This window comes from Aythya ferina (assembly GCF_964211825.1).
Source record: "Aythya ferina genome assembly, chromosome: 5".
Taxonomy (NCBI): domain Eukaryota; kingdom Metazoa; phylum Chordata; class Aves; order Anseriformes; family Anatidae; genus Aythya; species Aythya ferina.
In genome coordinates, this window is record NC_140301.1 from 42,060,410 (window position 1) to 42,076,354 (window position 15,945).

The 15,945-nt window shown below is 56.3% G+C and overlaps 1 protein-coding gene across 12 annotated transcripts in view; it reads right to left on the bottom strand.

The window, feature by feature from the left end:
* Nucleotides 1–164: 164 nt before the first annotated feature.
* The window catches only part of LOC311438135 (uncharacterized protein), a 75,664-nt gene continuing 59,883 nt past the window's right edge, over nt 165–15,945 (bottom strand). For all 12 annotated transcript variants that reach the window (XM_084522233.1, XM_084522243.1, XM_084522242.1 and 9 more), the window contains 9 exons: nt 15,836–15,943; nt 11,613–11,722; nt 11,237–11,285; nt 9,795–9,915; nt 8,853–8,947; nt 7,124–7,189; nt 6,010–6,109; nt 4,679–4,831; nt 165–4,290 (listed from right to left, as the gene is read on the bottom strand). In XM_084522233.1, the coding sequence (XP_084378359.1) occupies nt 2,981–4,290; nt 4,679–4,831; nt 6,010–6,109; nt 7,124–7,189; nt 8,853–8,947; nt 9,795–9,915; nt 11,237–11,285; nt 11,613–11,722; nt 15,836–15,943 (2,112 nt within the window). In that variant the 3' untranslated portion in view covers nt 165–2,980. The remainder of the gene's footprint in view (nt 4,291–4,678; nt 4,832–6,009; nt 6,110–7,123; nt 7,190–8,852; nt 8,948–9,794; nt 9,916–11,236; nt 11,286–11,612; nt 11,723–15,835; nt 15,944–15,945) is intronic.

Consider the following 15,945-nt stretch of genomic DNA (forward strand, 5'->3'; position numbering starts at 1 on the left):
CACTCGTGCTCACGTCAGGGAAACACCGAGCCCGACCCACGACCCCAGCGGTTTTCCACCCCGGTGCTGCCGTGCGTGAGCCCGGCCCTCCCAGCCGGCACCGGGCCCGAGCTGAAAGCCAGCTGGGGCTTCACTGCCACAAGAAAGGTCACCAAGAGACAGGCTTTATGCTAAACTTCTTTAACCATCGTCATTACAACCATGTAAAACACAGCATTGAATACTATGTACAGTCTGTTGGGATCGGAGTAAAAAGGAATGATTGACTTTTTTTTCCCCCCCAAAAAAAAACTTCCTTACAAAAAAAAAGAAAAAAAAAGCACAGACATAAAAATAGTTTTTCAGTAATAATTATAATACATTAGGAGGAGTTGGGGAGGAGGAAGCGTTCGACGCTGTAAACAAGACTAGCAATCCAAATGGAAGCCGATGGTCAGGGGCTGGCAAAGTGCACGCAGGAGACCCCCCCCCCGGCCTCCAGCGCGGAGGCTGCCGGGGAAGGACGGCCCCGGCCCGGCCCTGGGTGCTGCTGCTCAAAGTGCTCGGTCAGGGGACAAAACGCAGCCCCCGGGTTTTTTGGTGGCAGCCATCCCGGGGCTAGCAGGGCAGGGAGCTGGGAGCCCTTTCCTGAGTTTGCCGGCAGCCCCACTGGCTTCGCTACGGGCTCGGGGCTGCTTTGGGAGTTGGGGCGGGGGCGAGGCGTTGGCACCACTGCTGCTGAGCAGGCTGGGGAAGAGCTGCCTCAGGGCAAGTGAGCCAGGCTGAGCCGAGCAGGGGATGTTGTGGGGACGGCCGCTGCTTGCCCCCTACCCCAAAGGTCCCCGGACCCCGCTGGTGGCTGCCCCGTGGCTCAGGGATGGCTGGAGGACCTGCTGCAAGGCTCTGGTACAGCCGGGGGGCTCGGAGGGCAGGGAAACCCCGGTGCTTGGTGGCTTGTGCAGTGCTACCGCACAGTGCCAGCTCCCTAAAATCAACTTTTCAATGTGAATACTGCAAAAGGGCACAGACGTGCACCAGGGCATGCACACCGCTGGGCGAGGGCTGTCAGAAATGAGGGGCTCAGGCCTTACCTGCACATAAGCTCACCTCAGCGTGCTCTGAGGACAGAGAGCGGCCTGGGGCAGCCCTCAGCTGCTTCTCCTTGCTTCCCTTGCAGCTGCAGAGGCCAGCAGGGTACGGCTCCTAGCAAAAGGCAATGGGTTCCTGTCCTGAAATACTGCCCAGGTATTGTAACACAGAGTAGGCTTCACTGCGGCACAGTTACTGAAGAGCATACTCTAGCTTAAAACCAGTTCAAGCACCTTTACCCTAAAAGTGACCCGTGGTGTCTCATAGCCCAAGCACGGAGCATTTGCACAGCACTTCTCTTCAAAGCGCCTCCTGGACGTCCCCTGAAGAGCTTACCCCTCCCAGCACCCCTGCCAGGCAGCTCCAGGCTCATCCTGGCCCCCAGAGCGAGGGCAGGGGGCTTTGGAGACTCAGCCGGGGAGCAGCTGCTCCTACCTGCTGGCACAAACACACACAGAAACCTGATAACCGCCCCCAGAGGAATTCAGGGGGTGTTTTCTGCTGGGCTTCCAGGCAGGCTTTGGCTCAGGCTATGTTCTCGAAGCAGCCGAAAGGATGAAAACCAGGCTGCGAGGGCTGCTGAGACTTGGAGGGAGCTTGTGCCCGGGTTTGCAGGCCAGCGGTCCCAGCTGCTGCCCAGAAGGTGGCATCTGCAGGATGCCTTCAGGAAAGCAGCAAAGAACACAGCACGTTTGGACTCGAGTTCACTGCCTGCTGCCTTCCTCCAGCCTCCTTCTTGCCTGGAGGGGTGAGGCAGCTGCTGAGGGCTGCAAACATGAGTTTGGACCCATTCCTTTGTAGGGTTAGCGCCCACAGCCCCCTGGGCAGGGAAGAGCTGCTGGGGAAGAGGAGCTGGAGGCAAGGATCGGCTTGGATCCTGAGTGCTCACGGGGAAGGGGAGGAGATGGCCAGCCCACCAGGACTTCTCCCTGCATGAAGAGCAAGTGGGGACTCTGGAGCATCATCTCCCCCTCTCCGTGCCCAGGTTTTCCTTCCTCAGGCAGCAGTTTCTGGCTAGCCTAAACCAGCAGGGCTGACCCGAGGTTTCTGGGCGACATGCTCGCCCGTCCTAACTTCTACACCATTTCCACCCTGAAGCTTCACCCGCTTGGAGCAGCAGCAGGCTCCAGCTCGGGCACTGTGCCGAGCCACCAGTGCACAGCTCCAGCGGCTCGCCAGGTTGAGCGGGGCAGCAGCAGCCCCTGTTCCCCTTCAGCTGGTTTCAGGCAGCGAGCCTGCTCGCCGCCCCGGACTCGTGAGGGAAAGGCCATGCAGGCCTGGCTCACCCCTCCCCGCTGGCCTTGCCCCCTCAAAAACTTCAACCAGAACGGCCCCGCCTGGCACCCGCTGCTGGGGGCGCTGCTCGGAGCCCCCCAGGCCCAGGGGCTCACCTGCCCCGGCTGCCAACGCCTCCCCTCCAGGAGAACATCAGCGGGGGGAGGCGGACAGGGACCCTCGCCAGGAGCAGCGGGGAATTGCATAGACGGCCGGAGGGCTGCTGCCTCCCGCGGGTCTGGAAAAAAGAACTGAAGGTCTATTGCTACAGGAATAGAAACGCCGTCGGCCAGACGGATGGGGCAGCTGGGAGGACAGCCTCTCTTGCTGAGTATTTCGGACTCTGCTGCCTTGTGGCCACAGACCCACCGCTGGAGCTCAGGAGACAGGCAGAGAGCAACAAAGCACACGAGTTCACCTCCCTGCACGTCCCGGGGCTCGGCAAGTTCCAACGAGCGACCCGAAATTAAAGCACTTCTGTCCATAGAGAAGAAACCACGGGTGCAAACCCAGACGGAGTTTGTTGGCGGCTCCTGGAGCTCCGGCTGCCCCGGGCTCTCGTACCGAAGCACGGCTCCACGGGCACCGCGGGACCGGTGCCGCTCCAGCCCCTCTCATCACCTCCCTGCACGCCCCGCTAAAACGTCACCGATTTGGGCAGCTTTGCTGGGGGAGGAGAGGCTGAGCTGAAGCTGTTCTCGGAGAGGGATTTGGCAACCTGTGGGGATAATTTTGGTTTGGGGCTGAGGGGCGGCCGCGGCGCTTTCAGTGCATTGAATGCTTTCAGGGCGCCCTCCTGGGCAGCTGCTGCCCCCAGGACAGAGGCGGCAGGAGGCAGCAGGGAGGTGGCAGCCAGGGGCCGGCCGGCCTCGGGCAAGGGCATTGCCACCTGCTTTCTGTTCCACAAGTCTTGTTCCGTGGCGTGGGCCACGTGCAGGGGAGTGGTGGTTTTTACCACGGCGTAGGGGCTGTTCCCCTCGGCTCCCTGCTGGAAGGGGCGCCCCGGGGTCTCCGCCAAGAGGGGGGCGCTGCCGCCCGACTGCCTGTGTGGGGCTGGGCCCAGTCCTTCCGCTGCGCCCGCGCCCTGCTGCAGGCTGGCGAGCTCGCCCGTGGACGCAGACTTGGGTACCGGGCTCCTCGAGTCTGTCTGGGTCAGCAGCGCCGCTCCGCACAGCTGCTCGGCCTCGGGGAAGTCCAGGTGCAGAGCCGGCGGCGGAGGAGGAAAGGCAGCCAGTGCCTCCTCTTCCTCCCCGCGCGGGGAAGACACCTGCTCTACCTCTGGCGGGCCACACGCAGCAGGATTCGGCCGCCTCGGCGAGCTGTCTGCGTTGGAAAGCTGCTCGGCTGCCAAAGCCTCCCCGGCTGGCGCAGTCCCGGACGAGATGCTGGGGTCATGCAAGTCCATGGAGCCGTGCAGGGAGGGAGCAGGGCCGGGCGACTCGCGCTGGGACGGAGGCTGCGGGCCTCCGGGCCGTGCTGGTGAGGCAGCTCTGCTCCTGTGGCTGGCGGCGAGCAGCACCGGGCTCTCCTCATGCTCCCCCCGAGGTCTCCGGGGGTTGCCGTGCGAGGCAGGCTCTCCGCTCACCGCAGCGGCCTCCTGGCTGGCAGGGAAAGCCAGAGCCTCGCTTCTTGGTGGAGGAGGCTGCTGCTGCTGCACGTCCTCGGGAGCCTTCACCTCGCCATAGCACCGGGGGGGATGTAAGTGTCTGGCGGCCGCTTCGGTGGCGTCGCTGCCCAGCTGGTCGGGAGTCCTGGCGGCCACGGCGGTGCCGGTGGGTGTCCCTCCTGGAGGCCCTCTGTGGGGTGGAGGCTGTGTGGCCTCCCTGTCCGGAGGCCGCTCGCCCAGCAGCCCGTTCTGGCCGTTGGCCGCCGCGTTGGCCTTCACAGCCACCGGGTTGAGGGAGAGCTCCAGGCCCAGGGGTTTGCGCGGGAACTCCTCAGGCTTCGCTGTGTGGGAGGGAGGGGAGACAGGGGGAAGAATAAATGACGTAAAAGAGGGATTAAAATAAAATAGAAGTTGGAATCAAATATGTATATTAACATCAAATGAGAAATATTAAAAATAAAGCAATAAACAAAAATGGAAAAGCAATACAAAGTAAAAAATAAAACAGTAAAAATGAAAAAAAAAAAGCATTAAATAAATAGAGAGCCCCCCAGCAGTGTCCCGCTCACTGACAACAGCACCAGGAGGAGCACACGGGGGAGGACCAGGGCTAGGGAGAAGGCAGCGGCCGGGCCGAGCTGCTGGCCACCCCTCTCCTGGAAGGTTGCAGCCCCTGGAGGCTGTGGGGAGATGGCAGCAAGGGGTTGGGGGGCTGGGGGCTCTGCCCACCTGGTGGGGGGAGGTCAAACTTCATCTTGCGCAGCTCGCTCATCGACACCTGCAGCTGCTCGATGACAGCATCGTCCTCGTACTGCAGCGACGCGGCGATTTTCTCCTGCAGAAACTCCCGCAGGTCTTCCAGCGTCATCTTCAGCAAGCGCTCTGAGGAAGGGCACAAAACCCAGCCGGGTGAGAGCAGTGGCGCACCCCGGGGCTCTGTTTTGGGAAGCAGAGCAAGCTGCTGTGCTCTGGTTTGCCTAGGTCAGAAGTGAAACCCATCGAGCCAGGGGTTGTGCTGCCCTTCCTGTGCTGGGGTCTGAAGGTGCTGGCCCCTCTCCTGCTGCTGCTCGGGGCTGCGTGTGCTGCCCCCCTCTCACCCACCTTCCTGGCGGTGAGAACAGCACAACGCAGGGGCTGGCAGGTGATGGGGGAGGCCAGGACACAAGTTTGGGGCCGTTTCTAGAAGTTCTCAGCAATGCCTCTAGGAGGAGGGAAAGCTCCACAAGACAGACCCCGACCCAACAGCTGCCTCCACCCATGCCTGCAGGCAGCGCTGCCGACCTGACCCATGCTCTCTTTGCAAACCAAGCCGATGCTTTCAGATTTCTTTCGGGGCAGTACGTTCCTAATTCAACGGAAGGAAGGGCAGGGTGGCTGTCTGCAGAAGCAGACTGTCTGCAGTCTGACTGCCTGTCTGCAGGCCCACGAGTCCCCAGTTCGCAGTATCGGCACCTCTCTGTCTCAGTTTTAGGATCTCACAACCTCTCAGGGCTGCAAAGCAAGGCCTGGGGGTAGGTAGGAGCACTTTCTGACTTTCTAGAGACGCTGGTCAGCTCACCTCAAAGTCCAAAAGGTATCGTCAGAAATGTCACTACCTTGACATTACGTATGAAAACCAGGTTTTGGTCATTTTAGAAGTGTATCACCCTTCTTTTGACAACTTGATTCCACAACAAATAAGCAACAGCCAAGCTCAGCCTGCCTGCTTGCTTCCAAAAGTGATTTTGACAGTTGGACAGCAAGCTCAGGACCACGCGTTATAAGCTGCTTTCTTTCGGGTGCTCCACGCCCACGCAGACTGCTGACAAAACAAGTTCAGGGTGAGCCACCCCCAGCAGCCCTCGCCTGGGTTTTGCTGCTAAAACTCAAGCTTTCTGAAGGCGGCGACTGCGCAGGAAGACGCTCCAGCTGGAGACAAAAAACTGCCTTTGGATGGCAGCACTGGCTTGGGCTAACCTGAGCTGAGCACCAAACCCTGTCCCCGGGCTGGTGGCTACGTGGCAGCTCATCCCCGTGCTGCCCAAGAGGCTCACCGCCTCCCCACCGTGCCAGGCACTTACTTTTGTGCAGCTTGAGAATGGTGTAGGCCATGGCCGTCAGCACCCGCTCTCCTTCCAGGATGTAGATGTCCCAGAGCCGCAGGGTGAGGGTGAAGGGCGTCTGTTTAAACACAAACAAACCCAGCCCGTTAGCACCAAGGCAGCAGCACTCGGCTACGGGACTGCAACGCTGAGCTTAGCGGCATGGCTACGTCCCCTCGCACCAAACATGCACCCCGGTGAGGCATCTGGAACTCGTCTATAATGCAAAAATGTATTTTATCACCTAAGGTCTTGGTTTAAAGTTAAACTTCCTGGCTTGTGATGGTTGGACTTAGTGACCTGGAAGGTCTCTTCTAACCTTGGTGATTCCGTGATTTTAAGAAACTCGGGTGGCTGCAGTTTGTACAGCTTTCAGCGACAAGAAAGGCAGAGCACATCCATGCCTGAGCTCAATCCCAGGAGGAAGAGACTGCCCCCTGTTTTATGTGAGACAGGGAAGCAGAAAATTGAGACTGTGGATGCACAGATACACTAAATATTGGCCAGCCTCCATCTCACGTGTGCCAGCATAAGGCTGCCCCTAAAAATAAGGCAGTCTTGTCTTGGGTTTGCCAAATTAGCCTCGGACAAATCAGGGTAATTTTCTCATGCTTTCATATGTCTCCAGTGCACAGCCTGCTCATTTGTGTGTAACTGCTGCAGTGCAATTGGTTCGGGTTTGTGCCTCCAGCTCTTCTTCTCCATACACGTGTCCAGAGCCAAAGTGAGGTTAATTGCCTCTGCACGGCCGCAGCAGCACCAGCGGGCAGGAGAAGCAGCTCCCAGTGGGCAGGAGAAGCAGCTCTCTGAGCCGGGAGGCTCCCAGCACTGCTGCAGGCCCAGCTCCCAGCTGCTATTTGCAGTGGGGCTGTCGGAGTTTGCTTGTCATCCACCAGGAATGACAGGCGGTTATTCTTAGCTTCTCCCTTGCTGAATTTCCTGCCTTATGGGAGCGTGCATAACATCCCACCTTATATATTATTAAAACCATCTTAAAATTATGATACTTCCTCCCCATTCGCTAGTAGAAAAACCAAGCGGGTTCAGCGTGCGAGCAGGTGGCAGAGAAGGACACAGCTCGCGGGGTCCTCACCCGGTCGATGAAACACTGCAGGAACCACTTGGTTGTGTAAATCCCCGTTGTCATCTGCTCCTTGTCCTAGGACGAGACAGCAAACAGAGACCCGTGTTTCAGCAGGCAGGCTGCGGGCAGCTCGAGTGATTTGCGGGGCTTGCTGGGGGTGGGCTGGGTGATTTATTGACGCTGGGGTCTGGGTGCAGGTTCTGGCTGTGGCTTGTCAGGCTTCTTGCCTCCCACACAAAGGCCCCTGCTTTAAATGGCAGCATTGAAGCCCCGCTCTGGTTCTTTATTCACTGAGTAAAGTCTGCAGCCAGGCTTCAGCCATGCCACAGCCGTGGGGAGGGACGTCTAAGAGAAGCTTTCCTGGCCTAATCCCCACCCCAGGGATTTACAGAAACCTCGCAGGAACCAAACCCATGACATTACCAGTTGTGTTTCCATAGCAATTCCCAGCCCAGCCTCTCAGAGCACCACAGAAACGAGGACCCCCAGGCATCCCACCCACAAATCCACACCTGCACAGCCAAGCCATTGCTCGCTCCCCGCTGCCCCCACCTAGTAACTCCACTTCCCCGGCAGCTACACCTTCTGCCAGGGCAGAGGCACTGGAGAGGGAGCTGTGCCTCTTGTCAAGTGTTAAAAAAAAAAACAACAAAATCAGCTGTAGACAGCTGTTAGGGGGAAATGCTTTCTAGGACTGCTACGGAGCACGCAGGCAAATCACCAGCATGGACACCCCCGGCAAGAAAATAGTTGTCCCACCTTAGAGGGCGCACACTAGGCCAGGAAACCACCACTACTGGCACCGACTGACTACCGGAGTCCCTTAATGAAGGCATTTTTGTGCTTGCTGGCTAGGGTTTGAGTTACTCCCATCCTCCCCCCTCTACCCCCAGTGGCTATAATGAAGTGAAAACCTGTCCTGGCTCCGTGTCGCTGACACGGCCAGGGCTGGCTCGCTCGCAGCACTAAGCAGGAGCTGTTTCAGACGATGGCAATATAAACGGCTTTTCCTGGAGCCCTGCCACCGAGCCCCCTGGGAGCATAAGAAACCTTCAGCAGTCTGGCCACTGAATACCGAATGTCTAAAGCAAACGCAAAGGGGGAGGAGAGGGGGGAAAAAAGGGAGCAGGTGTTGCCAAGCAGTCACCCAGCCGTTGGACCGCAGTCGACGCGTCCTGCAGACACCCCTCCAGCCACCAGATGGGCTCGTGCCAGCTGCTGGAGAAACACAGCTGGACACGGCGAGCCACGGAAACACGCAGCACATCTCACGCTGCTCCAGAATCGGGAGGGATTCTCCTGCCTTTCAAGCAGCAATGCAGGGCAGGGAAGCATTAAATGAAAGCACTCGGGGCTAATAACTGTTCAAGTAAAACTCCAGACATTCCAGCATTGCACTTTGGGCTTCGCAGCCGGTCTAGTAAGGCGGTGTTGGCCTCACTGCTGAGCCACGGCTCCTCCTGCTGCAGTCTCTAAGCCCTCCTGCCTGGCTCTGCTCAGGAAGCCTTCCAATTTTAGCAGTCCCTGCGCTAATGATAAACAGCAAGCAAATGACAGCCACTCCCCTGAGCAAGATTCCTGGGAAAAACAACTTAATAAACGCTTGCCTCTGTGTGGCTGAAGCAGCCATATAGTTAGAAATATGCTTAGTTGTGCGTGTATTTAGCAAAATATTACACTAATTGCTTTGGCATTAAAATGCAGCATTAGTATGGGAAGACTGATAACAAAGAGCTACCATGTGCTTCTTCAGCTTCGGGAACAGTTTGCTTAAAATCTGCTCATGGTGAGCTTGAAATCTCTGCAGCTTCGGGAACCCGGGAATGAAAAAACCTACAGGAGAAAAGACAAGAGGAAAAAATCAGAAGAGCTCTGGGAGCAAGCGGTCGCAGGGGCAGCCTGGTTTTGCAGACATGCATTCCCTGCGTGTCTGTGCCAGTGTGGGTACAACACCGGCTTGCAATCTGGAAGAAGATGCACTTGACAAGCCCACAGTGCATGCGTTATCAAACCTCCAGCAGGCTATCCAGCCCTGAAATCCCAGGATCACAGATAAAGCAGTGCTTTAGTAAAGAGCATAAAAGCAAGGCCAGACCCGGAGCAGGCTCTGTCGGGGCTCCTTCACAGAAGCCATCCAGAGTTATCAAACCGTAAGGGCTAGCCCTCCACTTCTAAAATAATCCTCTGCACAGATGACTTCTAACCACAAGTAAGATCAAAGGAACTTTCATGTGGTTGAAGAAAAATAATACAGCCCATTTGGTGGAATTGCATCTTCATAAAAATATAACGGCACGTAGCTCATGGCGTACAAAAACCAGCATTATGTGCTGCTCTTGGATGTGCTTCTATTAGGCTTTTTAAAAACTTGTAAGCTTAAGTTAATGGATTGCCAAGGGCAAGGCGCTTTGGAGGGAAGATATTGCCTCTGCAGCAGCGTTAATTACTGAGTATTAGAGGCTGGTGCTGATAAACCGCGTTCTTTGATGAACCTGTCTGCCTGGAGTGGAGTTCAGCTCCGTACTCTGTTCACGACGGCATGTAATTAAGCTTTACCTGCTTTAAAACGAGTACCTAAGGAGAAGCAAGGCTCTCCTGACCAAATTAAACAGCAGCCTCCAGCCTCCTCTCAGCAAGCCTCCAAAGGGAGAGTTGCTGCCTGCATCCCTCTCATCCTTACCATGCATTGCGTGCTTCTGGTTGGTCAGCAGCTGTGCCAGTGCCCAAAACGCATCCTCTTCATTCAAGTACATCAGCAGGATGGCTGCGATCTGACTCATCCCTTGGCAGTAGCTCACCTCCTGCAAGAGCCAAGGGGGCACACGTGCTCGCACGCCACTTGCGGTTCTCTGTGCAACCCCGTCAGACCCCAGTGATTCTGTTGCTGGCAAAAAGGTGCACACGAGGACCCAGGGGATGGGGCAGCACAGATCCTGGTCCCCTCCGGACCCATGCTGCTGATGCTGCTATGCCAGGATGGCTGGGAGCAGCTCAGGTTGCCTGTGCCTCCCAGTCCTATTTCAAGGTCTGTCCCGTTTCCAGGTCTTTACTGTTTATTCTCAAGTTTACAGTTCCCATATGTCTGCAGAGTCTGCCATATGGTCTACAGCGTCCCACCTGCAAGGCTTTAAAATCTCCAGGCGCCTCCACACGATGGTTAAAACCAGCACGCAAAGCACTTCTCCCTCTTTCTCCCAGTCTAAGTCAAGAGCCAAGCTCTGACCCGGGCCTTTGAAAAGCCTTTTGGGTTTGCATCATCTGCTGAACAGCACCTTCCAAATGTTTATGCAAGACTTTAACGATGCCAAAGAGCCAAAGCTGGGGGGTAGGTTAGCAGGCGACTGCTTCTGCAGTGGACTGGACCCAGCTCACCCCACTGCCACCAGCCTCACCGGAGCCTAGTGGTGATGAAAAGAAATGGGCTTGAGCAGCCACAAGCCAACCCCTTAGTGGTGCCCACAGCTATTTCTGGGAATATGGGAGGGGATGCCCAACAGCACGTGGCTCCAATGCTACCTGGGACTCCTTCAGCCATGGAAGTACTGAAGTAGTTAAAAATTAAATCAATCCGGTAAGCTTTTATCCAGTCATCAGCACAAGGGAAGGCAGGGGCTTTGTTCCTTTGACTGCCACCCTGAGTCACCTGTGCCTCCTGGGGTAGCTGTGACCCCCTGTGGATGGAGGCAGTGCATTCAGCAGCTAATTTAGGGCTGTTCTGCCTATTGCTAAAAGTGGCTGGTTTGCTGTAACAAACGAGCATTTTCAACAAGGATGCTACTCAGCACATGACAAGTCAGGAACATGACGGGCAGACGAGCCCTCTGCCAGGAGGACGGTTTGTGGAAAGCCAAAGAGCAATTCCTTGTTTTGTGCTGGCACTTGCTCAAACCAAACCTGTGAGGCATCCCTTTACCGGGTGAAAACACAAACAAGGGAATGAAACAGCTGGGTGAAGAAACCTGGGCTTATTCTGCCTGTGAGCCTTGCAGCAGTCCGTACAAACCAGCAGTAGGACTCCAGCTGGGCTTGCCACTGCCTGACATATACACACCTGCCAGATATGTATATATACACGGATCAGGACAGTGCTTTGCACTTTAACTGGACTAACTTACTACTTACGGTGTTATAAACAGAGTACGCCGACAAGACGTGGAACAGAGCCTGTTGCCTGGGGAGAAAGAAGAAGGACACTAAAATGAACTGCCCACACAAACAGTGCTCAACACACCCGTTCATCGGGTTTGGAGCATCAGTGCTGGCTTTTTAGTCGTCTGGAAGCCACTGAGGCAGCAAGTGTTTTACAGCTGAACTCAATGCCTGCAGCCCAAGCCTCACCTCATGCCCGTGGTTTTTGGGCAGAGGTGGTTCTGCTCTCCTGTGAGCTGCTCCCAGCCCCAGGGCTGGAGGCCATCCCGGCCAGATCTCAACCCAGCCCCACTGCAGCCAACTTACCAATCCCCAAAGAGGTGTCTGAAGCCTCAAAAGCAGTACTCACTTCACTCCGTAGCGGTCCCGAAACATGATGTGGTTTCGGAAGGTGCGGTTAACGTCCAGATCTATCTGCTTGATTTCCGAGGACAAGCTCTTCGCTTGTTCTTTCATTTGCTGGAAGGGAGAGGGGCAGAGGAGAAGAAGGAGTCATGCCTCGTGTAAGCCCACCACCTCCCGCCGGGCGGGAGACGAAACATCTCCCCACAGCAGAAGCGGCAGCCCGTGAGGTGCAGGGGGGCCGCAGCGCGGTCCGGACAGCGAGCGGTGATCTGCAGGCTGGGGGTGAAGGGATGGGGAGCAGCAACCACAACAGGCCGCAAGCTCGCCTCCTCACCGAGGCAGAGCAGAGGCGGCCGAGCATGACGTGTGTCTGCACAGCGGGACGAGGGCCAGCATGTCTTGCCCGTCCCAAGGGACCCCCAAGGCACAGAGCTGGCACACCCCACTCGCCCACTGCCGCGGCCTGTGGTGATCGCACCGCAGTCACCACCCCCGCTGCCACAGCAGCTGGGCCCAAACAAGCCCTCGCTCGTCTTCAGACACACACGAGGAGTTTTCAGAGCTGAAAACCCTTACAATTAAATTTCACTGGGAAATTAGATTTACTGGGATTACTGGCGCCCGGCCTGGCACTCTCTCTTGGGGCTATAGCGAAGCACCAAGAGCTGTCGGTGCGGAAGGATGGGTGCACACCTGTAGCCAGCACATGGACACACGCGTGCCCACAGCACCGAGTCCCTGAGCTCTTCAGGGGCTTGGTCACAATAAAGTCCAAAGTATTAAGACTTTGGTTTGTCTGGGAAGTGATCCCTACTTCCCCTGCAGAAGAGAATCCCACTGGGTTTAAGGAGTTCGTCCTGAATCCCAGAAAGGCAGTTCTGGGGTACTGCCTTGTGCTGGAGCAATTGCAAGGCACTGGCAGAGTACAGAAGAGGAGCTGAACTCAAAACTGAGGATCCCCACATTCCCCCCACGCCAGCTTATCATTTAAAGCAGTGCCACCTGGAAAAAGGACTGAAGCCCAATTTAAAAAAATAAAATAAAGAAATTTGTACCAAAGCTAGGCCCACCCGAACCAACCGTACACTCAGGAGTCCCAAAATTGGACAGATGGAACTTAAGGAAAAATTTCTTTGGCGTGAGGGTGGTCAAAACACTGCAACAGGCTTCCTGGCAAGGCAGTTGATGCCCCATGCCTGTCAGTGTCGAAGAAGCATTTGGATACCAGCCTCATCATTATGCTTTAACTTTTGGCTAGCCCTGATGTGGTCAGGCTTTGTGATCTCTGAAGGTCCCTTCCAGCTGAACTACTCTGCTCTGCGGTGCTCCACAGGTAAAGCCACCACAGGGTCCCCTCACAGCTTGTGTTTTACTCCAAGCAGGCAGGCAAGGACCATTTTGGTACTGCTAAGCAAGCCTTTAGGTACTGCTTGTGATCACAACACCCTCCTTCAACATCCCCAGGGTTAGCTGCATGAAAACATTACATTTTGTGACTGCTTTCAGGCAGCCTGAGATCCCCCAGTAGGGTAGGGGCAGCGGAGGTGAGCAGCAAGCCTAGGGTCAGATCCCCTCCTCACTGGGGACTGAAGGTAACAGAGCTGCAGGGACGCTTCATCACCCGCTCGGAAGCTCCTTTGGATGCTTCCCAGCCTGCCACAAGGGGCCTGCAGGTTGCTGCTCACCTCCCGAGGTGGCCACACCAGTGCTGGGGGCACCACAGCTTGTTAGCAGCTGGAGGCTGGGCAAAGGAAATGTAAGTCCGACCTTGAAAGCAACTGTGTATGGAGGGATTCTTTTGAATTACTGCCTGAACAAGACAAAGCAGGGTAAGAAACATGACAAGAGAATGAGGATCTGATAAATGCTATCATTTCCCTGCTTTAAATCCTGGGCTCTCTGCATCCCCCCTTGGCAGGGTGCGCACCCTGCGCCACCTGAGTTCAGAGTTCCCTGCTGAAGACCCTCGTTTTCCCCACTAAAAGAGCACAGAAATCTCTCAAAGCCTGAAAAGAAAAAAGAAAAAGAAAACACACCACCTGTATTTTGACATTCTCTTCTTTGAGCCTCCCCAGACTTGGCTTGAAAAAGCACCACACCTGCCTGGGAAAGCAAGCGTGTGCCGAGCCGCATGTGCATATGAGCAGAGCTTCTTGGGCACGGCTGCCAAACACAAAACCCAGCTACACTGAGAGGACCCTGATGAAGAGACGGAGAGCACCCACAGCTCCGAGGGCAGCTCCTGGGCCAGCTGCTTCCTAAAACGTTGCACTGAGGGGATCTTTCCCAGAGCCACCTGCAGCCAGCAGGACTCTGCTCTCCCCCAGCAATAGGTCTGCCCCAAGGGGCAGCAGTTACTTCGAGGCCATTGGGATTTTTTTGTGCCCCAGCTTATCCCCAGGGAGATACGGCAGCCTTGGGGCCAGCCCCTACAGGACAAGGGGCTGAGACTGACTCTTGGTTCCTTCTGAAAGCAAAATCTCTCTTCCAGGAGGTGCCCCTGACCCTCTTCTGGAGCAAATTAATGGAGAGCTAATTGCTGGCGGCAGGTGGCACCAAAGAGGAGGAGGATTAAGAAGAGCTTTTGGGGGGCTGCGTCCAGCAAAGCCTATTAACCCTGAAGCTCCTGCTTATGGCAGACCCCCCTCTGGAGCACAGATAAACACTCCTCGTGACTTTCATTTGTTTGCTTCGCTTCCCTGCCTGCACGGCACAGCTTCCCGGGAGGGAGCGTGATAAGAACCTGCAGGCTGGGAGAGCTTCATTATCCCTGTTTGGGGCAGCGATCCCAGCCCCTGCTCCCCGAGCCCCCTCACGTGGCTCCATCCCAGCAGCACATGGCTATGAACATCCCCACTTGACTAGCTACGCCGAATTAGCATCGCCCTGCTTATTAAGGAGCCGTTTCAGAAATGCCCACAACCTGCTGGACGCAGCACATAACCTCCTGCCTCCAAAAAGCGGGACAGCCTGCTCCTCGCCCCGCACGCGGCTCTGTCACACTCGGGGCTCTGTCACAAGAAACTCTGCTGCTCGGCCGCCCGGCTGCTGGTGCTGGAGGTGGTGCAGATGCGAGCAGCCAGCCAGCAGGGTGCTGCACGGGCTGGTAGGGGTGCGCGGAGCTGTGCTCGGGGTGTGCGCGGCCCCCCGGGGAGCCTGCTTGGCCTCTGAGCTATGCTCACACAAGCTACGTCGTGAAACAGGCGAGGAAAAGAAGCTAGGCAGCGTAAAGCAGCCTAGACATCTGGAGTGAAAAATAATAAAAAAAAAATACAGCAAGCCCCATTACTTGAATTGCTGTTCAACACACGCCACAGAAATCGTTTGATACCAAGAAATCCATAGAAAAGTCTGCAGCATGAAGAGCTCTGGGAGGAAGCAGTGCAAGTGGGACTTTGCTCCTATCTGCAGAGGAAACAATGGAAATTGATTTTTAATAGAAACTTTCCAGATAGCACTCCTGTGATGACGTCTGAAGATAAAAGGCGACACACACCAGCTGCTTCAACCCAGGCTGTTTCAGTTCTTCCTATGCACTTCCAGCTGCACAGCTAAGTCATAAACTGCTCAAAAATCCCCCACGGGCTTTAAGATCTGCTCTCGCTCCGCTGTAATTGGCTTTCTTGACTACTGCCCCTTCGCAGGCTGGTTCAAGGCTTCTGACCTTGCTGAAAGCTTCACAACGCCCCAAGTGAAGTTTTAAAGCACACCGAGGGGCCCGGGGCACCCACATCTGGCACCCACCTGCTTCAAGGTGCTCGTGGCCACTCCACGTCCCTCCTTTTAGCTCGGGGAGCCACCACGAGCAGCACCTTTGCTTTCTGTCCCCTCTCGTTCCCCGAAGATGCAGTAACATCTCCAGCAGCTTCGCCAGCCGCTTCCAGCAGAAGAGGTGGAAGCAGCACGCTGAGGAAAGCAGCCGGCCAACAGATCCCTGCCTGACATACGCGAGGATAAAGAGTTTATCCCCCTTTTGTCCTCAGCCCTCGCTGATTTGAAGCCTTTCCTTTCCAGAGGTCTCAGCGGTTGCTGCAGGGACTCAGCCCCGCCACCACCGCACACCACCTCGCTGCCTGCGAGTGAGGACGTGGGGGCTGGGTTCCCCCACCCCAAAAAGCTTCCCACTGGGAATCCTCGTGTCCCTCCCACCCATCACAGATGGAGACGGAGATACCCACGTCCACCGTGAATCCCAACCTGCTCCCGTTGCCCGTGCTGGAGCCGTACCTCGTATTTTCCTTCGTTCTCCTTCTTCATCTTCTCGACATCCAGCAGGAGTGACCAGACCTGGCCTCGCACCTGGAGTGGGATGCCCTTGTACACTCGCCGACACATCT